Source organism: Haliotis rubra, unplaced genomic scaffold (assembly GCF_003918875.1).
Source record: "Haliotis rubra isolate DU_JTF1 unplaced genomic scaffold, ASM391887v1 Scf459, whole genome shotgun sequence".
In the NCBI taxonomy this organism is placed as follows: Eukaryota; Metazoa; Mollusca; class Gastropoda; order Lepetellida; family Haliotidae; genus Haliotis; species Haliotis rubra.
The window spans coordinates 311,237-336,025 of NW_025767145.1; the positions used below are offsets into that span (position 1 = coordinate 311,237).

At 41.5% G+C, this 24,789-nt stretch overlaps 1 protein-coding gene across 1 annotated transcript in view; it reads left to right on the forward strand.

Annotated features, from left to right (window-relative positions):
• LOC124290169 (protein APCDD1-like) overlaps nucleotides 1-23,213 on the forward strand; it is a 55,529-nt gene extending 32,316 nt beyond the window's left edge. Inside the window, exons 3-4 of the mRNA XM_046726864.1 lie at nucleotides 8,981-9,605; nucleotides 21,990-23,213. Coding sequence (XP_046582820.1) covers nucleotides 8,981-9,605; nucleotides 21,990-22,757 — 1,393 coding nt within the window. The 3' untranslated portion in view covers nucleotides 22,758-23,213. The remainder of the gene's footprint in view (nucleotides 1-8,980; nucleotides 9,606-21,989) is intronic.
• Nucleotides 23,214-24,789: the final 1,576 nt, after the last annotated feature.

Genomic DNA, 24,789 nt, shown 5'->3' on the forward strand with positions numbered 1-24,789 from the left:
TGCGGCGTACAACTAAACTCACTCACACTACAACCTTACATATATACTGAGGGGGGAAATAAGGGATCACATGAAAGCACACGTGTTAACTTTATTTTTTCCAGGTTTCTTCTCAAGTTGTGCGATACAAAACTTGTGAAGAAACCTGGGAAAAGTAAAGGAACACTTGTGCTTTCATGTGAACCCTTATTTTCTTTCCCTCAGTATATTTTCGTTTTCATTAATTTTGAAAAAAAACATCAGTATAAGATCTCCGGTTGGAAATTGTATAAAACCAATTTCTCACGACGGAAACTTGATTGCATGATTTAAATAAAATTGTAAGGCTTAAGTAAACAAGCATCTCTTATAATGACTTCTTCGAAACTCAAAAATGTATTCGTGTAGGCCTCAGTTTGAGCAGCCTGAATTGTGAACGTGTATCAATCGATTCCGTTCTTTCTGCGTCTGAGTGTAAACATCAAGCATGTCTGCAGTTACGACATATGAGCCACGAGCCGAGTGGCGTCTTATGTTTTAAAATGAATGTCATAAGTTCCTGGTTCATTTAAGCCAGTCAATAACATAACAGCCTAGATTTTCCCTATCTTGTTAAGCTTGAATCTATCGTAGAACATAACACGTTAGTTAAATGGCGCCCCTGTTTAATGGTTGCTGGGAGACTGTTATAATCAATAGCCAGTCAGCCATCTGGAATAACATATGACTTGGGAAAACGTGTGTCTCTTCATTATTTAAACTTACAGTGAAGGGTTATAATAAATTGATGCAACCCTTCAAACTTTTGTATATTAATGTCTTTAAAGTGTAGTGTAGAGCATAAGGGAGGTGAGGTGAGGTGAAATTGGGTTTATCGTCGTGCTTGAGAATATTTCGCTCATATGACGACGTGCATTCGTGTGTATGTGCATGTGCGGCTGCTTGTACTAGCCCAGACTGAAGCTGGTTTTATAGTGCTAGCCCACTGAGATACCATGCTGCAGTGAAGCATGAATACCCCACTCAGACACATTATACTGACTCCGAGCCGACCAGTCCCTGTTGTACCCATTAATGCCGAGCGCCAGGCAGGGACCAACAAGTACCATATTTTAACGTCTTTTGGTATGACGCGGTCGGGGATTGAACCCGCGACCTTCCGCTCTCCGGGCGGTCGCTCTAACCACTACACCACGGAGGCGGTAGAGCATAAGGGAGTTAATATTTTGTCCCCGAAGGTAATAACTTGAAGTAATGGTTCCCGGGTCATCGGAACTAGGTTGATAAAGTGAGGTTGATAAGTGGCGAGACTGACAGAAGCATCATTGCATGAGAAGTTATCCTCGTCCCGCCAAAATGATACATACTCGTCACACACTGTGAGCCTTGTGTCGGTCCCTACTCCAGTATCGGTCCAGATGTTGTTTTTTCGAAAAGTATCAAGTTTTTAGTTTTCGAAATCTCAGAAAATGTACTTTGAGAGTAGGATGTCATAAAGTAAACGTAAGTTTATGATAAGGTATGACAGTTACGATCACCTTACCGCTATAACAGTCGTAAGTCTGTGTTGAGGTATGGGAGTTACGATCACCTTACCGCTACAACAGTCGTACGTCTGTGTTGAGGTATGGGAGTTACGATCACCTTACCGCTACAACAGTCGTAAGTCTGTGTTGAGGTATGGGAGTTACGATCACCATAGCGCTACAACAATCATAACTCTTTGTTAAGGTGTGGGAGTTACGATCACCTTACCGCTAAAACAATCATAAGTCTATGTTAAGGTATGGGAGTTACGATCACCATAGCGTTACAACAATCATAACTCTTTGTTAAGGTGTGGGAGTTACGATCACCTTACCGCTAAAACAATCATAAGTCTATGTTAAGGTATGGGAGTTACGATCACCATATCGCTACAACAATCATAACTATTTGTTAAGGTGTGGGAGTTACGATCACCTTACCGCTAATACCGCTAAAACAATCATAAGTCTATGTTAAGGTATGGGAGCTACGATCACCATAGCGCTACAACAATCATAAGTCTGTGTTAAGGTATGGGAGTTACGATCACCTTAGCGCTACATCAGTCGTAAGTTTATCTATGTTAAGGTGTGGGAGTTACGATCACCATAGCGCTACAACAGTCGAAAGTCTATGTTAAGGTGTGGGAGTTACGATCACCATAGCGTTACAACAATCACAAGTCTATGTTAAGGTAAGGGAGTTACGATCACCTTAGCCCAAAGATAGCTTTGTACAATGGCACCGTGGCATTTCTGTCAGTTGAATGTTCGCACCCTGGGACCCCCTTGTTTGTGAGTCGATGTAAAACCCTGATAACGTAAGTATGTTACCTTGTCCTCAGTAAAACTCCTTTTAAACGAAATACATACTCCACTATGAGACTATTGCGGAGGCTGAGAACTTCGTATAGGTCTGGCATTTCTGTCAGTTGAATGTTCGTAACATGGAATACGTCCAGTGCCATTAAGGTTGGGCTCGGTCGCGACCATGTTTGGATAGCTTCCCTGACGGAAATGTATGAGGTTGTAAATGTCTTCAAGATGCTACCTACATTGAAATACATCACAGAACCGAGGCCGACGCTGTCCCAGCTGGGTGATATTCACAACACTGCAGGAAATGTACATAGCTGTTTTTACCATTCTCCTAGTAACTTTGTTTCTCTTCAGAAAAAAGGGAAGTTTTTTCGTCAACAATTTCACATCCTTTACGTTACACATACGGTAAAAAGAAACAATAAACAAGGCTTCAGGAAATATACGGCGACATTTATTTCGAAAGACAAAACACGTATAATATTTCAAAGGGCACGTGGTCCATATTCCAAGGAAATCGACATCGACGATATAAGTATGACAGTATATTGTTCATAACAGTAATAATAACACATGCTGAAGTTATGTAGCGTGACGTATTCAACTCATTGTCATAGTTTCTTTCGACCTTGGTGAGAATGCTCTGTCATTACTTTCTCGCTCACTGGAACGATATACGTGGTCGTGTATACGACAATGTAGTTTGTGTGCTTCCGTGCGTACCACACTTTCCTTGGTTTTAATGATGGAATTATTTTATAGCGTTTTGTCTTTTAATAAATCGTATGGAGAAGGTGAGGTGAGGTGAAATTGGGTTTAACGTCGTGCTTGAGAATATTTCGCTCATCTGACGACGTGCATGCGTATGTGTATGTGCAGCTGCTTGTACTAGCCCAGACTGAAGCTGGTTTTATATAGTGCTAGCCCACTGAGATACCATGCCGCAGTGAAGCATGAGTACCCCACTCAGACACATTATACTGACTCCGAGCCGACCAGTCCTTGTTGTACCCATTAATGCCGAGCGCCAGGCAGGGACCAACAAGTACCATATTTTAACGTCTTTTGGTATGACGCGGTCGGGGATCGAACCCGCGACTTTCCGCTCTCTGGGCGGACGCTCTAACCACTACACCACGGAGGCGGTTAGTATGGAGAAGGAGAAGATCACGAAGAAGACGTCCATATATGATGCGCGAGCGTTCATTCACCACAGCAACGCTCTTGGTGCTATACGCGTAATTTGTGATCAGGAGAATCATAAAACAGGGCAAGTTGTCAATGGAAAATTTTCACCCTGCTTTCCTAAAAAAGTTATCAATATACGGCTGTGTCGAACTTCTGGTATCGCGAAGTATTTATGCATTTACCTTAAACCTTGATCCAGCGGTGTGTCTATGCATGCATGCATGCATGGATGTGTGTGCGTGCGTGCGTGTGTGTGGTATGATGGATGTGCGTACGTACGTAGGTCGGTGGCTGCGTGCGTAAGTGTTTGTGTGTGTACAAACATGAATCGATGAACTAAGTCAACTTCAATTAACAACTTGCCCCATGATTCACAGCACCACATCTCCATCACATTCACAGGTTTAAAAAGACTCCTTGGTTACGACTCGTTAAACTCGGTTTGAAGAATTTATGCACGTGTCCCCTCTTTCGCAATCCCGCATGTAAACGCAAGGTCTGCAGCAAACAGATACCTAATTTTATGTCAATATAGTCTTAGCACGTCGAGCGCTTGTCGCAAAGGTTGTGTAGGGAACCTGTTTCAAACGTTTCCGCAACCGATAAGCACTGGTAATTGCCCCACCAGCCACAATGAATATTGTCGATATCAAGTACTTGTTGACACCGAGATGCTAATTTCATTTGTTGAGATTCTACAAATGCTTTAAAACCTTTTATTCACTTGCGTGATCGTTTAATATATGCCGAAGATTGCGCATCTTACTGATTTGTTTACGACCGTGATCACAGCCCGTCGTTAAGTTGCCCGTATCAAAGTTACCTCACTCCGCCACGTTAATGAAATTGGGCGTTTTATTACGCCAACAGGGGGATACTCTCCTTTTATCTTTGCTTAATGTGCGTCAAGGAAACGATAAAATTTGTCCTGGACTTAAATCAGTTTACCAAATACAAGACAGGCCGATTGTGTTACGTTCTGGATCTGTCGGATACAATTATCTCCCCTTGCCCTTGGTTCAAGGTCACGTATATAATCTTTAGATAGTGACGGGTGAAGAGAACGTTAACAATAGGATGGGAATTAACGACAGCCTTTGTCGAGAAAACTACCATGATTAATAGCCGCGGGTGTTAGGGGGATCAGTAATGATAATTAACAGCTGCTTTTTCAAGACAATTTTCAACGTTTTAGATTAATCACGTCATGAGTCCTAACGTGTCTAATGGCTTGGGTAACACTGACAATTACGATACATTTCAAGCCCAAACACATGTGAATCCATTAACCATATCACATTTGGCGATAAGCCGTTAGATCAGTCATGTGAAAATCTGTGTTTGATGACATATCACAGGGCGTGTACCTTTCCCAGTGACCAACTCACTCGTGTAATTCCATATTAAGCACGTAATAATCTCACACACATTCATTAACCTATTTACGAATTCAAAATTAGACACTTTCGGGAAGGGTCATCCCCAAAGCACCTGCTTAACATCTTTCTGCTCACATATTGCCGACTTTTAATATCTTTAATGCATGTTAAGAGATGTAAAAATATTCTCCAACAGCTACCTTCCATGTCTCTCTTCACTAGGGGTAGGTATTGCAGAGTTTTCATATTGCGATATATTTCGATGCGAAAGCATGTATTGCGATATGTATTGCAATTTATTACCCACGCGGTCAACGTATAGGTAGTTGCATACTAATCTCGTACGTCACACGAGTGTCGTATCGCGTTGACCTGAGTCGTAACAACTTGACCTGAGATTCTAACGATTTGATTGGATAACCGATGACCTCTCAGTTAGGTCACATTCTGACGTAACTATTTTTTCATTCATAACAAACACGTGAATCCATTCATTCTACAACTTAAATGCATTGTGGGAATGTAAACATCGCGAACGTTGCCATGTCGCTGTTTAATTGTGAGCCGAACTGAGACATTATACCCGTCGAAAAACGTAAACGCAATGTTTCCACCAGTGATGTTAGCCGAATGAAGCAACTGCAAACCAAGAAACGGGGTGCTACGGAGTAGTTTACAGTATAACTGTAGGAGGCTGTACGAGGCGATGACAACTGACATGCATCGTGACGTCGGTTAATAAGGCAGTGACGTCATTACAGTGACGTCATGCAAATATTGTACTACAGTGCAAAACTCTTCCGCAACCTCTTTATGAAACCGGTTCTGGTTTGAAACAAAAATATTAACAAAAATACGCTATTTTGTCAATTTAATGCATGTAAGACGTGGGTAATAAATAAAATACCACACTCGGTCTCATTACATACGAATTATACGAAACTCGTGACCTTCCTATGGTATCTGACCGAGCGAAAGCGAGGTCAGATATCATAGGAAGTATTGAAGGAACACTTTTCGTAAATTCATGTAAAACCTCGTAGTATTCTCTATATATTACATGAAGTATTTTTAAACAAAAACTACTTATAATCGAGTTACTTCTTGATTTATAGAGCAAAAACACAACAAAATCACTAGGCTTGATTAAGCTTTAATAACAACTTTTAATCATGATAAAATAAAAATGTGAATAATATTTGGCACAAATGAAACAAGGACATATCCGAACATTTCGGAGTGTTACGAAGTTTTCCGAATGCAAGTCAAAATACCGGTTTTCGATCAGCGTATCGCAATACGTATCGTTTTCATGTCTGAACCGGTAAATACCGGTAAACCGGTTATATTGCGCAGCCCTACTCTTCATCCATAAAGTCTTGTCATCTCTCGATGACAGTTTGATCAAATCTTGGCAAGCCTGGTACACATCTTCCCGACCTCAGTTAACCTTCCTATTGGTTTTCGTTACTTTGAAAGAATTTTAATAATATGTATAATAACAAACCGTGTCTAAATGTCACGATGGTATCATGTTAGATAGGGCTACACTATGTGCTTCTTTTCTATAGACAGAGAAGCTCGTCATTGTTCGCCCTGGCGACCTCCTGTTTCGCACTTTGTCACTGCATCTAGTCCGACCCCTCTCCGTGACAAAGTCGCCGTCGCAAGCATTTCCATCTTTATCTTTGACCATCGTGTGACCCAAGCCTTGTCAAATAACTCCAAAACTAATAGACTCTACTTATATGTGTTAGACATAGCTATCGTTACTTTTACAGAGATATTTCAGCTTGTGCATCTGGTCTTTGAATATCCTCTTGCCTTCAGTGTTCCCTCATTTGTAAGGGGGCAGTGGTTGGATTTAGATATTCGCTCATAACGCTAAAAGGGCGGTGGGGTATCCTAATGGTTAAAGCGTTCGCTTGTCACGCCCAAGATCCGGGTTCGATTCCCCAATGTGTGAAGCCCTGGTGTCGACCGCCTTGATATTGCGGGAATATTACTAAAAGCGGCGTAAAACTAAACTCACTCACTCATCACCCTGATAATGTGGTGCAATTACTTATTTTAACACGTTATTCCCTCTTCAACTCGTGTGTGGTCGGGTAGCCTAGATTTGCCACTTCACGCTGAAGAAGCGGATTATATTTCCTACGTTGGTATACGTACAACTCGTGTCCATTAGTTCTGTATTGTCTAACGCCGATGTATCCACGTGGGTATTTTTGTACGAAGTATCTTTCTAGTGCCCTCTATGTCTTTCTGTGTCTCACTCACTCAATCACTCACTCGGCGGCCTTCGAAATAATCTGTTCGAGACAGCCCTTCACTCCCTCTCTGAAATCTCTGAAATCTCTTTATTCGGTACAGTGGTGTGGGGGATCAGCCCTATGTACAACATGGTCCATACATTGTAAGGGAATTTATGCAGGTACAGCAAGGCTATGTGACGATACAATCGATTTTGCACATTACTTGTATGGGTGTATCCAGAAAGATTAAGCATTCCACGAACAATGATGCATAATTTTATCAGGTAATTAAGACAAAGTCTTGAGGCCTAGAGGATATAACAGACTATATCCAATGCTACATGTTACAATGATACCCATACATGGGTTTAACAAAGTACAAATGTGTCTGGGTATGTCTATAGTAGTTTTGACTCCCTCTCACTGACTTCGGGGACGGTGGGGTAGCCTAGTGGTTAAAGCGTTCGCTCGTCATGCCGAAGACCCTGGTTCGATTCCCCACGTGGGTACAATGTGTGAAGCCCATTTCTGGTGTCCCCCGCCGTGATATTGCTGGAATATTGCTAAAAGCGGCGTAAAACTAAACTCACTCACTCACTCAGTGACTTCATTACACCATGCACAGATGTATTCCTCGTGACTTCTTTTTATTTGGTGTAAGGTGATGAAGTGAGCAAATTTCTTGACGAATCCATGTATATATTTGAATAACGTCTTACAGAGCTGGACATGTTGTTTCAATCTACATGCTGTTCTGCTTGAGTTTACTTCGTTTCAATGACATTTGCAAAGTATCGCAATCATGCCAGGCTTTGTTAGAAACTGGACCTCCACCTTACAAACGTTCCTATCACCAGCATATCGAGAAAGCTGACTCTTGCTCTATTAAGCAACCCTTTGTTCACACGTCTCCAGCTTTCATGAGTACATTCCCTATCTGTCAGTGATAGGGCGGAAGTGCTATTATGCCACAGAGTTACTTCCCTTTGTAAATGACTCGCGCAGGTGCGCGAAGGGTGGATCAAGCTCAAAGGGCGGAGGTTTAACGAGGGTAGACAGGTAGTGCAATTCTCAAACTAGCATCTCTTAATTCATGTCAGGCAGGATTTAATGGACATGCTGAGTCAAAGATAATTGTGTGATGACATTATAATGGCCCTCCGTCTTCTACATGTGGTGGTTTTAACTGCAAAATAAATTGGAAAACCGGCAAGAGATAAGGAAATGAAAATAATGATTTTTTAGTCTACCTGATTTGACACTGACATATTTACAAACGGATGACGTCGGGTATATTTTTACAGTTTCGCTTCTGCATCCCGCTCGATGAAGTTGCTTTATCATTGAGGTTTTAATAACCAACGTTAATACTCCGTGTGTTATCTTGACTGCCATTTTTTAATCAGTAACGCATTCTGTGTCTGATAGGAGAATTTTTAATACTTGTGAGAAGTCACTCATACGTACACAATAAAATTCTGAAATAAATATGGAATGGTAGCAGGTGAGTCATCGACAGGTAACTTTGTCATCTGGGGCGGTGGGATAGACTAGTGGTTAAAGCGTTGGCTCGTTAAGCCGAAGACCCGGGTTCGATTCCCCACATGGGTACAATGTGTGAAGCCCATTTCTGGTGTCCCCGCCGTGATATTGCTGGAATATTGCTAAAAGCGGCGTAAAACCATACTCACTCACTCACTTCGACATCTTGTCACTCTACTTACTCACTCACTCACTTCGACATCTTGTCACAAGAGTGTAGACCTCACTCACTCACTCACACACTCACTCAACTGTGTTCAATCATTGGCAATATCGTTTCTTTCTGTTCCAGATGTGAAATTCGTTCAGGACCAGAATACCTTCTCAGGAAATACAAATTTAGTGAAAATACCTTTGAAGTGCATCAATACTATTACAACGACCCCGACTGCAACGATCCCAGATACGCCATCGTCGCCCACGGGACGTATCGACAGCTCCGACAATCGTGGCTTGTACCGGGCGGGACCGAATCTGAGTACCAAGTTATCAAAGCTCACGTGATTCCATATTCAAATGACGTTGCCAAGAGTCTGCAGGTGGATTTTAACAGATCGTGCAAGATCTTAGGGACGGTGAAACTGGAAACGTTCGAAAAACAACTTTTTATGAGCACCCCTCTGGAGAATCCTGGAAAAGGACCAGACAAGACGCTTCCGAAAGATATCGATTGTTCCAATTTATTAAACTTTACCTTATCGGAGTTACAGCTGATGCGGGTGGAGATTAAGAAACACAAGACTTCTCATAGCCATGGCTTTCATGACAATGGCTTGTATCAGGGGACGGAGACCAGTGACGTCAAGCATCACGTGAGGAAGACAAACGACCTGCTGCTTGGAAGTGTCCATACTAACCGGAAGTTACGTCATCGTCATCGTCCGTCGAGCTTCCAGATTGCGTTGAGGAATTCAGAGGTTAGTATTTTCTGCATCGTGCATGTCCCGACTTTATCCCATTGTCTCAAACCGTATAAGAGATAAATTAGTTTTACTGCCTGAATGCAAAAGCCACAAAAGTTCGCATTTTTGGCGTCACATTACTCGTTTCAGGAGGTTCTATCCTCCTCTCAGAAAGGTAGGAGTACCGGGAAGGCCTATTAATTTAGCGTTGTCTTGTCTTGGATTCGATTCCCAACTTGGTAACAGTGTGTGAAGCGCATTTTTGTGTCCGGTTTTGTGTCTTCATACGGCTGGATTATTATGAAAGGCGGTGTTGGAGTCAACTCACTCACTCACCCATCGAAATATGCCTGCAAATGGTTTTTCTTTTCCTAACGTTTTTTCTGTCTTTCTATAAGTCTGTTTGGCAAGGAACAACTAACTGTGCTTATCCTTGCAATTGTCTCCAAGCGAAAATTCACTATTGGCCTTGTGAATAAATCGCTTGCTCGCCACGCCGAAGACCCGGTAACGGTTCCACACTTGGGAACAATGATGTGAAGCCCATTTCTGGTGTCCCCCGCCGTGAAGGTCCGGGTTAGAATTGATCTTCAGTAACCCATGATTGTCGTAAACGGCACTAACGGGATCGGGTGGTCAGGGTCGCTGACTTGGCTGACACATGTCATCGTATCCCAACTGCGTAGATCGATGCTCATGCTGTTGTTCACTGAATTGTGTGGCCCAGACTCGATTATTTACAGACCGCTGTTATATTGCTGGAATATTGCTGAGTGCGGCGTAAAACAACAAACAGTCAATAAATGTAGTATCTGTCAGTGTTGGTGATGAAGATAGGGTGGATACCCGACCGCCTGGTTAGTTGGTCGCCTCCACACAGTGGTTTACCATATCCAGCAATGTGATACAGCTAAAGTATGACCAGAAAATATTGAGAATTTTAGGAATATGTTTAATTGGATTTCTAGTATAAACAACCTTGACCAGCTATCAAGTGCTTGGTTTCATTCAAGAGAGACAACTCTGTTAATCCTTTTTCATTAGTTTGTGAAGAGTTATCCCCCTTTGTTTACTTGCTAGCAGACGACATTTTCAGTGATCCTCAGTATGGATGATTTAGAGAAGAGGAAGTTGATTTTAGAGTATTATAACAGGGACATCAGATCAGCTAAAGTGATTTCAAGTAGAACAGGCATCCCTTTGTTCACTGTTTATCATGTTTTGAAAAATATTGCAAATAGATATGGCATTGAGCACCAGGGAGGCGCAAGCCTGGTTTCGGACCCTAAATATGACATTATTAGATTGGCCAAGCTATAGCCCTGACCTAAATCCAATAGAAAATGTTTGGGGACTTATGAAGGAAAGTGTCAATAAGAAAAATCTGACAAATATTGCTGAAATGAAAGAAGAGCGGGTCCAATATTGGGACAGCATGGACCACGACTTTCTAACTTCTTTGATCAGTAGTATGCCCCGCCGCATTGAAGCCTGCATTGCTGCCCATGGTAACTTGACAAAATACTAACTGTTCACCTGTCTTTGAATCTGGAGTTATGTTCTGCTAATATTCACATTTAATACGTGAGTAATGAGTGAGAAAAATAATATTATTACAATCTTTAAATTCTCAATAATTTCTGGTTGTACTCGTATAATGCAAGTTATGCTGACTGCGGCGTAAAATAAATACTCCCTCAGTCGCTAATCACATGTTACCAAATCTACCGGCAAGAAAAAGGATACACCGATGTTTGATGGATGCCGAACATGGGCTAATTAAGAAATGGTTACTTCATGGTGAGTGAGTGAGTGTGTAGCCTACCTTTTATTGAGTGTATTAGGTTTAACTCACTGTGAACAGTGAGTGAGTGAGTTAAATTTACGCCGCTTTTAGCAATATTCCAGCAATATCACGGCTGGGAACACCATAATTGGGCTTTTCACATTGTACCTATGTGGTACATCATGGCAGGGGTGGAAATAACTTTAAAATTCCTAGTGTACTCTGGTACAGTGGCACATGTAAATCACTTGCCCTGATAATTTTTCCACTATACCGGCCGTTTTCTTGTTGATTTTTTAAATAAACAACATAATTAATATTGGAAAGTCAACTGGACACCGGTACAGTGTGATATACAAATTTGCTTGCCCGACAGAAAAAACCGCTGGACTCGGGCGTCGGGCAATGGGTTATTTCCACTCCTGATCATGGTGATTTGTTGAATGCGGGTGTCAAAGCTGTATCAGCCTAAGTTTGTAGTGTTGTGGCGATCGTTGGGATACCGTTTGTAATTTTAAAATGTCTTCAAATCGAATTTCTTAATGCATTTCGGTTTAACACCAAGGAAACAACGTGTTAGGTTTTTTTCTGCTCAGCTTTCTTCATTTCTCTACAAAATCACAAGTGTAGACACATGTCCTGATCTTCCCCATCTAGATCGATTAACAAACCTAAAACAATACAACCCCGTGCCACTAGTCACGATTCAAGGAAGAAGTCAATACCCGCTTCTCCAATACAGTAGATCTATCGCTGAAACATGCCGCGCCACAGTTCCTCTAGCCCGTAAACGTGCTCCCAACCCCCACTCGCCTCCAGCACTGCATTTCCTAGCGTAATTAGGCTGTCGTCAATTTTACCGCTTCCTTTGAAGGTTGAGCGGAATAATTTAGACGAAACCGTATCCTTACATTAAACGCTGTCCCCCTGTTACGACGAGCCAGTTTTTTATAGAACAGTTTTAGGTGTCAACGAGGTAATGTAATAGATCTCCAGATAACTACGTTGTGGAGTTGAGGGTTTTCTGAAAGACTCTTCTGATGGCAGGAAACCCTAGCCCCAAATGAAAGTTAAATAGATCTTGCCGTGTTTATCACACTTGAAAAGGCACAATTTGAGGGTGAACACCGATTGAAATCCACGGCGCTTCATTACGTTTTAATCGACGTGATTTTGTGGCATTACATATGTTTTAGCTTTGAAACTGTATCAAATTTTCGCTTTCCCAATCGACGTCATTTGTTACGCTTTGGTCGTTTTCGTTTTGCGCTGGCCCTTTATTGGGAGAGATTTGTAGCGGAATAGGGTGGTAGTGATCAGGAGCTAGGAATCATTACGGGAGCTCACGGTAGTATATAATCATAAACGGAGCTCAGAATGATTCCCCAGTAACCAATGCTTGGATTAGCAGGGACCTATACGTACCGGAGGGTATTTAAGTGTTGACTTTTGTTTTATGTTGTAGGTTTTTTAGTGTTGTTTTTTTTTGGGGGGGGGTATGTTTGTTTAGGTGTGTGGGTACTGGGCATGTTTTTGTTGTTGTTTTTGTTTGTTTATTTTTGTTTGTTGTTTTGGGGTTTTCTTTTGGGGGTTTTTATTTGGTTTTGTTTGTTTTTTTTGTTTTGGGGTTTGTTTTTGTTTGGGTTTTTGTTTTGTTGTTTTGTTGGGGTTTTTCTTTCTTTCTTTTTTTTTTTTTTTGGGGAGGTGTGTTTTGATTTTGTTGTTTCGTTTTTGTTGAGCGGGGGGTGCCTTGATGAATTTCTATTTGAGCAAGGTATAATTGAGCATCACTATAATTCTACTAGGGCTCATCACTTTAACTGCACTACAATTCATCACTATTATTTTTTCTACGGTTCATCACTATGATTTTTCTAGGGTTCATCACTATAACTGTACTAGATTTCATCACTATAACTTTCCTAGAATTCCTCACCATAATGTTACTAGAATTTATACATTATAGTGCTCATCACTATAATTGTGCTGCAATTCCTCACTGCTACTTAACCAAGTTCTTCTGTCGCAACAAATGCCTCTGAATCCTATCCAGTTATACTTGACAAAAGTGTTATTTTACCCCAATGTCGTGCCCACCTGATATTCGTGAGTCATTTGTAACCGGTAAATCTACAGCAAGCATGGCGTCGTGTCGTTCATTGGCGTTTACTTATATCGTAAAACGGGGTGGTGGGGTAGCCTAGTGGTTAAAACTTTCGTTTGTCTCGCGAAAGACCCGGGTTTAATTCCCCAGATGGGTACAATGTGTGAAGCCCATTTCATGATATTGATGGAATATTGCTAAAAGCGGCGTAAAACTATACTCACTCACTATTTTCTAAAACCAACGGGGATACAGCTGACATCTCATAATCGTTGGATGCAAACCCCCACAGCGAAAATTGACCTTAATATTACACCATCATAATACTCCACTATCATAACGGACGGAGTATTCTCGCAAATGTTATTTGCCCTCACACCCAGCCTAACCACCACAGCCGCGTGGAGCCATTATACACTTTATCTGCCCCAGTGATCCATGATTGAGCTTCATTTAGAACAAAACCAACTGTCCCTCTTTCTACCCCTTAGGTACAGAATACAGAATTACAACACGAACATTTGATCTCGCTAACTCGCCAAGATATACTTGGATGCAATCTGGATGTGATAAGGGACGCTTTTTTTACATAGTCTATTATTAATATCTCCATGTGCATTAACTTTGAACCTACGCGATTTATCATCCAATGAACTAATTAAATACGATGCTATAAACGCTCATACCTAAAGATATATGCTAGCGCATTTGCCTTTGATGTAACGCTAGATCCCGAACTTTACGGAATATCAAAAAGAAACTTTCGACACTAACTTTTTCATCAATAAAAACCGCACTAAGGACCCATGTTAGAGGAAATATATAGTGAGATATCAGTCTGCATAAACTTCCTAGTTTATTGTGATAAAACGGCCGGCGCTTCAATTAAAACCCTCTGTTCATTTGCGGTAGACTCTTAAACTTGTTTGTGATTATCAGCCATAACTTCATAGGTAAGATATAGCCATTAACTCTTTGTATGGTTCATCTCCGGGGTGAAGCTCGTGGTGTGTTAATAACGGTAAATTGTAGTCGGCTTCACCGATATTAAACAAGATGCGACTTGTTGCTGTTGTGGGAGTGATGTAGTTCAAGATAGTATGCGTGGGATGAAATAATTATCTTTTTGCGTGGGATGGTGTAATTATTTTTTCGTGTGATCGTAATTATATAACCAGAAGCATGTGGTGTGTGTTTTGCCTGGGGTTACAAATCAACGCCCCTATGGGTATTTCGGGTTGGAAGCGATCCCTGGCGTCCGATGTTTGTAAGTGCCACTAAAGAGATCGGTGGGTTTGGTATCAACGTTCTTTCAGCCCAGTGCACATACACCAATATGTCCATGCATGTAAACATCCATCTATAGTGTTCTTTATATTTGAAGACGTTCTGCTTTAAGATTGTTGGATGCATTTAATAAAGTGAAAGTGTAAAATATCGGTATCATTTGTAGGCCGTAACAGAAAAGGATTGCATTATCTGATGGTTTATTAAATAATATTGTGGTATATATTAAGTCCTGAAATTATTGCTAGACATGTAAAGTATAGTGCATTTCATTCCCCAAACCTGTCTTTCTATAACATACAAGTTTAAGCGTAAACCTTACATATTCTATTTCTAACTCGAAGTACCTGTCGGTCCCGACCATTCCCTGTTATAGTTGTCATCATTTGAATACCGGTTACACGAATTCGACTCATAAATACACACGATGACTCGAGAAGAAAATTTGGTCCCATGATATTCAAACAACAGCAATCTTGTATACATAAGCCGAAGTCAGTCAATGAGAAGTTGATTGGTGTAGCAAACTGATCCAATTAACAAACCAGCGCAGCTCACACCTTTCCGCCTTTGACGGGGCGGTTCAAAAGGCAGATTAGTGATTTTACGGAAATCACTGTCTGTGCTAATCAGACTGGAACTGATAAGGTGCCCCTATTAGTGATAGGGAAATCATTAGGTAAACAAATGCTTAGGCGGAGGAATTAGGACTGGATCATCTTTTTTTTTTCTACCTCACAGACATACCTATGTCTCGAATACATCGATAAGTCGAATCTATTACTTGGTCCCCAGAGATTCGACTCATCGGGATTTGACTGTATTTTGAATATGAAAACATTTGACTCATAAAGGTTAATATGATACAAGTGAAGGTAAAAACTTAGTATCTGATTACATGACTTCATGAGTGGGTTTAAGGCACCTCTGTACAATGAGCCTGTTATTTCACAGCATGTTGATGTGAGAGGAAAGTTCAAAGTGATACAAACCTATAGACATTGACGCCTATAGTGAAAGTACGTGCATTGCTCTTGTTTGGAGAAATCTAGAAACGTAATCGACCAAAACCGGGATTCGAACGATGTATGAAGCCCATTTCTGGCGTCCCCCGCCGTCATATTGCTAAAGGCGGCGTAAAACTCATTCACACTTGTAAGATGGATTTGTTACAATTACTCATATGAATGCGTTTCTGTTTATTCAAAACAGCTAACATTAATTATAATGTGATTAAATGAAGGCACAAATAATCCTATATTGTCAAATGTAAGTATGAATATAGTGAGTGAGTGGAGGACTCAGTTTAGTTTTACGCCGCACTCAGCAATAGTGGTCTGTAAATGATCGAGTATAGACCAGACAGGTATGAATATAGAAGATAGAGCTGTTTTGTGATTATAAAGGCATACACGAGAACTGATATATTCCTTCTACTCACTACCGTCCCCACGGATCCCAAAAGAGCTCAAACATCCCCAATTTTTTACATGTATTCACACGTTTTCTAAATCTACCCCTTGTCTACCCTTTTCTAAATAGCAGGGCTACTGGCGCCCATTTCAACCTCGTTGTATTCACCGTGCAATTGTCGGCTCCGCTTTCTGAGCATATAGACAACCGCTATTTGATATCTACGGACATTGTGCTCAAATAGTAAAGCCTATTGACAAATTGAACTCGTTTGTTGCAACAGTAAATAATCGTGAAGAGGAGGCCTTTTCTTAAAGCTAACATTGTCCACGACAGCACTCTAACAAGGCTCCCATTAGCTTGCACAGCTTTTGAGAGAGGCTGGAAACCTCTCGGTGCGAATAACAGAAAGCAGGGGCGCCCTTGCATTCTCCACGCGTTTCCACTGAAAACATCGAACTACTGTTTGAAACCACCCAGTACACATTAATACAACGAGAGACACTGACAACGGATCAATGGAAGGTTTAATTGGAGGTCAAAGTCTGGAGATCTCGAAAAAGTTTATTATGAAAATAATATTAATATGAACTTCAAAGCTTACTGTTCCGCTTACCGTTAGATTGCTTCTCCTTTAATAACACATGGAAGCGTAGGAAGCAGTAAGATGTAGACAGGAATATAATAATATGATCTGATAGGCCCACACACTGAGAACTGCAGCACAACAGACCTATGTTTATATGATAATCAATAAAGAAGAAATTACAGACTGAAAAACATAATCTCTTGTGACAGAGGTTTATTATGAATGATGCCTTGGCGCTGAGAGTTGTTTTTTGTAGACCGGTTTAACTTCTTTAGATTGCCATATGATTTCATAATGAGTCATGTTAGATAAATGGTAAAGTCAAAACCTGAATTATAATGAATGTATGTCATGTAATCCAAAACACGGTAACGGAATTAGAACTTATCGATGCGGGAATGTGGTATAAGCGCTCATGTTATAGGTATATAGGGGAGGTTGTTTGATGTGATGCTGAACATATGCTTAGGAAGTAGACAGTAACATGACATCGTTATCAGAAAAGCTGCTAAGCTTGTTTCCGTTGACTTTGATAATCCTGGTGATAAACGTTGGAACACACAGCAACATGGTACAAGAATGTTCACTGCTGTTCACGGAGATGTTCATATCTACATCGCAAGACTCGGAGTGAAGCGTTACTATCTGAGATGTCAGTACATCGCTCGAAAAAAGTATTTGGTTATCTTCTGTGTGCGGGATGTAGAGTAAGACAAACACTTTATCAGGTCCCTAGTCAATCCTTTTTAGATTATTTTAGCGAGTTATATTTGAAAATAATTTGTACTAGAAAATTCTGCCAAAAAATAACCTCTACACACAAACATATATACTTGTTCACCGAATGGAGAAAACGAATGTTTCGCTTCGTTTGTCAGAGAAAGCTTTTGTTTAGATGAGCTCCCTAAAATGATCTGTGGAGTGAGTGAGTTAGTGTAGTTTTACGCCACTTTTAGCAATATTCCAGCAATATCACGGCGGGGGACACCAGAAATGGGCTTCACACATTGTACCCATGTGGGGATTTAAACCCGGGTCTTCGGCGTGACGAGCGATCGCTTTAGCCACTAGGCTACCCCACCGCCTCTGATCTGTGGAGTATAACATTATAACTTGTTTGGTTGGTGTAATCTCCATCCGACTACTTGGATCGGTGTTCATGCCATCGGCCACTGGTTTGACTGGCTTCATTTGACTACTTACAAATCTTGATAATGGGTATGAGGACAGTATTTATCAAGTGTCTCAGAGGGCACACCAGAAATGAGATTCATACAATGTGTGGGGATTCGAACCCGGTCCTTCAGAATTACGATCAAATGCCTTACCCAAGGGGCGGTAGGGTAGCCTAGTGGTTAAAGCCTTAGTTCGTCACGTCGAAAACCCGGGTTCGATTCCCCACATGGTTACAATGTGTGAAGTCCATTTGTGGTGTCCCCCGCCGTGATATTGCTTGAATATTGTTAAAAGCGGCGTAAAACCAAACTCACTCACTCACTCACTAGTTCGCCACGTCGAAAACCCGGGCTCGATTCCCCACATGGGTACAATGTGTGAAGTCCATTTCTGGTGTTCCCCGCTGTGATACCCGCTGGAATCTTGCTAAAAACGGCATAAAAAATTCACTCATTCACTCACTCACCTAAGGCTAACCCAGCGCCCAGTTATTACTTGAACATCTCTGATCATACACACTATGTATTTGCAGCCAGCACAAACATTCTCGCACAAGGTATACATCTTGGAACAAAAACTTAATTGCCAGGAAGAACTCTGTCGGCTGATCGTGATATATCAGGGCTAAGACCAAGATTATTCCTTGCCTCTTACAAACATGATTCGAATTATGAGTTCTCCTAAAGATATAGGTCACTGGGCTTCGACTCCTGGATATAAACTTTGATGTTGGACTGTATCTATTTTCTCAGCGCTATAAACCATGTTATTTCCTGTATCAAAATCATTGATCCGGTCACGAAATTATTGAATCAGCTCTCTGCGTCTGCCTTGGCGCATAAGAAACTTTAACGATGGAAACAAATTTCCCCTGGGATAATAACTTACTATCTTGTCTCTCTCACGTCCGGATGGATTTAGCCCAGTGACTAAACCGTTAATTCCTATAGGCGAACATCGCTGGGACTTGGGGTCAAATGTGTCCTCTTAACCCTTTGTGATCGTGAGAGGTAACTAAAATGGGAATCCGCTAGGACTTGGGTTACCAAATTGTCAACCATCTTATGTTACGATAAAGGCTTCTCTGTAGATCGGGTACCCGTGAAGGTCCAGGTTAGAATTGATCTTCAGTAACCCATGCTTGTCGTAAGAGGCGACTAACGGGATCGGGCGGTCAGGCTTGCTGACTTGGTTGACATATGTCATCGGTTCCCAATTGAGTAGATCGGTGCTCATGCTGTTGATCACTGGATTGTCTGGCCCAGACTCGATTATTTTCAGCCCGCCGCCATATAGCTGTAATATTGCTGAGTGCGGAGTAAAACCAAACTCACTCACTCACTGTAGATCGGGTGGTTTGGCTTGGTGGCTTAGTCATCGTTTAAATGCAGAATAGTCCTTTCCCTATAAAACTACACTGTGTGAAGTCATTTCTTAGCTTTCTCGTTGGATTGTTCCATAGTTGTAAATATACCGTCATATTTCCCTCCATTCACAGTTATACATCTTTGAAGACTATACCCTCGCCTGCTTCATAAGAACACACGGCGTCTTACATTTTATTGAAGCATAACAGTGTGATGTACTGATGTAGATCTTTCGATTTGCCACCCACTAACTAGGTTCCATGCTGACAAACCCAGACACATTATCATGGAGAATCATGAATTCGACCCCCAGCTATGTGGGACGCTCAAAGGACACGATTCTGAACAGCGAATTTGGGCGACTTAAACGAGCCAAGCTTCAAGGGAATCACTGGTCTGTCTCACAGTCCCTGAACCACATTAATTTCCCTACTGCCAAGCCCTCTCTGCAGTGCTAAAGCCATAAATAGAGCAAGTCTAGATTTCCTCAGCTGGTCTCCCTAGGGCTCCTTTTCAATATAAATGGGCTTGTTTGTTACTATCAAAATTATATATATTCAGAGACTAAGCCTTAGTCTAGGGAATCACATGCGGCTCTTGCTTGACAACGGCATAAGGAACTATACCGAAACGTCGCATTATAATAAAATACAGTCGAATACTTTTATAACGAACACGGATATAACGAACTGACGGCTATAGCGAACTGTTTTGAAAGTCCCGAATAAACCTTATATTATCATATAAAAAAGTGAATAGCGAACTACGGATATAACGAACTAATTTCAGTGGTCCCTTGGAGTTCGTTATAAAGGTGTGGTCCATATAGTATTGTACTTTTCTTATCATTCATCAACTAAAATGCCAATCAAACAACCTCATTTTGTCAAACATTTGTGTGAACATCAAGCATTTAATTTGTTGTGGCCTGAGGTAAGATTCACAAGAAAGCCGCTTCATTGAAATAGCATCATTGGTACTAGGAACCCTTGGGGCTTATTTAAAATAGCACCTACATCCGGGCAAGTCTTATACCTAACTACCGGTTTCATAGCTGTATCACGTTCCTGGTCCGATTGATCAGGGGGTAAAATGTGATGATTTGTTGTGATACAGCCCCCGTACACGTGTTACATAAATAGGACAACTTGGCAATAATCGCCTCCCCACGTGTGATGGAAAACAGCGCCACCTCGGGAGCAGATTGTTGTTATTTCCCCTTACTGCCCCACGTGCGATGTTGGTCTATGTACAATTACCGCGGTTTCTAGCAAATGTTCTTCCGGTTTGCCAGCAATGGCGGACAGACTGATCGACGTGCCACCTGGGGGCCAAATGTTGGGTGATAGTAAATGGTAGTCTTTCAGGTCAAGTGAAGTAATGTGGATACATTATTAAGGGAATATAAACCACGTTGAATTTTGAAAAGCTTCTATTTTCGTACACATTCTCAGAGTTTTAGGCTCATTAGCGTGGCTGCATTCCCGTCAACCATTGTTAAATCTGGGGAACATTGTATTCCTTAACTAAATTGACGTTTTTGTTTGTTTGTTTGTTTGTCTAACGCAGTTAGATTACAGTGGTCTGTAAATAGTCGGGTTTGGACCTTACAAACCATACCTAACATCGGCATATGGCTTGCACAATTCGGGTACCATGGCATTGATCAAACAGGTCGGGGAACTTGACCTCCCGATCGCCACTTACGACTGTAATTGGTTGCATAAGACCAACTTTTCACTGATTATGTTTATTTAAGCAGATGGTGTATTCGCACATATCATTAAACAGGTAGTGTTGTCTATAGTTCCTTTCGGTGAATTGATAACAGCTTATTTACCTCTCATTTCCCGACCCTCATGTTATGTTATTCCATCGTCAAACCCTGGGTCTATGATGTGTGTAAGATGCATCCCATGGCGAAATCGGCTGTCAAGATGTCCCTACTAACATGTCTTTGTCAATGTCAACTTCAAATAGCATTGGGTGTAATGCGTAGCCTGGTCGATTGCATTCATCGGAACTCGATCAACGTTGATGCTGTCATACCTGTATCAGATTCAATTAGTTACAAACAGTCGTCTTATGTTTGGATGATCTCGCCATATGGAGTTGTGAGTGAGTGAGTTGGGTTTTACGCCGCTTTTAGCAACATTCCATCAATATCACGGCGGGGGACATCAGAAGTGTGCTTCACATATTGTACGCATGTTTGGAATCGAATCCAGGCCTTCGGCGTGACGACCAAACGCCTTAACCACTAGGTTACCCCACCGCCCCGCCTTCTGGAGTAAGCACTTATTTATTTCCAAGATATTTTTATGGATTAAACTTCTTTATAATTTCCCTCACGACGTTTCGAGACCATTCCAGGTCCCTTCATCAGGTGAACTGACAGTTGTGACTATGACGTCACTATGACGTCATAACTGAGTTATGACGTCACAATGCAAGTGACATCACAGTACACAAGGAAATTATAAAGAAGTTTAATCCATAAAACTATCAATGTACAACTTCTAAATGCCACTGAAAGACATCACTTATTTATTGTTGCGTTATAAATGAGTAAATCTGAATATTATGAATTTGGAAAGGGATTATTTTGATTGCTTCTATTTTATAATATTACTAATGTCTTGTAGCTTAATTAACTGTACATGTTTATGTTTTCCAGACAGAAGGATGTAGCGTCTGTGCCCGGATAGCCAACTCTAACGATTACTACCCCCCAGAGCTCCGGACGCACCCTGGGACCATCCTCAGCCTTGAAGGAGATTGGGTCAGTACGAGATGTGAGTCTAGGCAACAAGGGATGTTCCTGACAAGATGGCTGACCTTCCTGCCAGACGGACGGTCGTGGCAAGGGGTATACGAGTTCTTCAAGGACTCGTCCTGCTCTGAGCCGACCTTCACCTTGACCGCTAAAGGAAATTACGTAGGAGGAGACGTTTCCTCAATAATTCCTCATTCAAAGGACTACAGTTTCAAGGTCACTCGTCTCAAGGTCACACCGAAGAGTGCCCAGATTGTGGGTCATCTCAATCACTATGAGGGTGGGAGGTGCGGTACCGATAGGTCATGGGTGGTGGGCGTTGAGCAGGATGTGACCTTCACGAACGGATGCGTGACCTTGGGAATACAGCTCCCGAACATCGAACAAGAGATTCTCAAAATGGAGGTCGTCCACCGTCAGCTCCATCTTCTTGTAGGGTCAAGGTTCACGGACGCCCCCACAACGAGGTTCAGAGACAAGAGACCGACGTCATTCCAGGAGCCTCTTGTGAAGTGTGATCGCTTTCACAGCGACATTCACATCAACTCTATCTACGAGGGTCGGGCGCTACCCCTCAGTGCGCCGCTCGTCTCTCTCCAGTCCTCATGCTGGACAACATGCCCAAACGTCCTTCTCCTTATTCTGCTAGTAACAATGGTACAGATCTGACACCCCTATAACTTCCCCACATGATCGGTGATCGATGATCGCAGCCCCATGTTCAACCCAAAGGGACGTAATGTCAAGCCTTTTATCTTATCATATCTAACATAACATGTTGATATTGAACACTTAAGTATTAGAATCCAATCAATCTTTTGTCACATATGGTAGTGAAGATAATGGAAATCATTGCCGAAATCTCAGTTCATTGAAAAGCTGTTAAATTGAAGTAACTCAAGGGAGATAATCCCGCCATAAATTGGTATTAAGTTACTAGTCCTTATGAGGATATACGAAAAGAACAAAGTAATTTCTACTAGTCATATGGTAACCTAGCCATTACGACTACTGATTGGGTCGAATGATAGTAATACTGTTTGAAGTCTAATTTGTCAGCGGTTTTGTTTTGTTTTGGAGGGGCGATAGGGTTCGCTCGTCACGCCGAAGACCCGGGTTCGATTCCTCACATGGTTACAATGTGTAAGCCCACTTCTGGTTTTCCCCGCCGTGATATTACTGGAATATTGTTAAAAGCGGCGTAAAATCATACTCACTCACATATTTTCTAGTTCATGAGTACCATCTGCTTGGTACATCAGCATCGAGATGAAAGTGAAATTGGATACAAAACTTGCGATTTATGACATTTCATTATTAATTATATTTCAAAATGATGATTTAATGACGGTCTGGTCCGCCAAGCACTCAGGGTACCTTACATACGTAGATTAGATATACAGATTTACTTTGAAACAATGTACATAGTTTATATTGGTCATGATGAACTGTTGTCGATTTCACCAGTCGTTGTGTTCAGTCCCTAGACCTTAGTGCTGGTACATATTGCTGTCAATCAATGTCAGTGTCTATATCACACGTGTATATAATGCATATCACTTTGTCTGTGTTGATTTACCGTTGTTGATGTCATCAGTTATGGCTCTTGTGGAGCATTAGATTATTGTGGTTGTAACGACGTATGTATACTTCTTGAAAGTCTTAAACATTGGTGTTCTGTAGAACACCGTTTAGTCGAACTGTAACGTTTCTGGTTAAATCCGGGCACTCGCACCCTCGGTTTTGAACATACCAGAAAGTAAAGCAATGGATAATCGAGGGGGCGGCGCATATTAAGATTGGTTGGTTGGTTGGTTTGTTGTTTAACGCCGCACTCAGCAATATTCCAGCTATATGGTGGCGTTCTGCAAATAATCGACTCTGGACCAGACAATCCAGTGATCAACAGCATGATCTAGGCAACTGGGATACGATGTCAACCAAGTCAGCGAGCCTGACCACCCGATCCCGTTAGTCGCCTCTTACGACAAGCATGGATTGCAGAGGAACTATAGGTAATCAGTGAACGCAATAATAGGTATATAAGTAAATGTTTTTTTAATTATGATCATCCAGAACACGAAATTTCTGACAAGGTAGGTTTTATTGGTTTCAATTTTCAACTTTTACGGAAGACACACATTCATTCAGTGTTCCTTAAGGTGTACAGGATCGCTTTATGTTAAAACGTGTGAAAAACCTACGTTCATTGTGTTCTCGTAAATCCGAAAATATAACAATTCTTTGTGTGTACTACTCAAAACAATTTAAGGATCATGCCACACCGCGTTGTTGCATTTTGTTGGTTAGTTGTAGAACATAGTTATCGACACCATCTATCGATGAAATAGCGTATATTTACGTGGATGAGAATTTTTTGTCGTTTTCGTTTTGGTTCGATATCGTTACATGATGCAAACAAAATTATGAATATCTCTATTTAGTTTATAACGTAGACTGTGTAGGGGTATTTTCCAAGGGAGGAGGGGCGGTGGGGTAGCCCAATGGTTAAAACGTCCTTTCGTCTCGCCGAAGACCCGGGTTCGATTCCCCACATGGGTACAATGTGTGAAGCCCTTTTCTGGTGTCCCCGCGGTGATATTGCAGGAATATTGCTAAAAGCGGCGTAAAACTCACTCACTCCAGGGGAGCACCTTCACCTTTACCCTTGTGTCAGTGGCGGAACGCTGCTTTCAACATT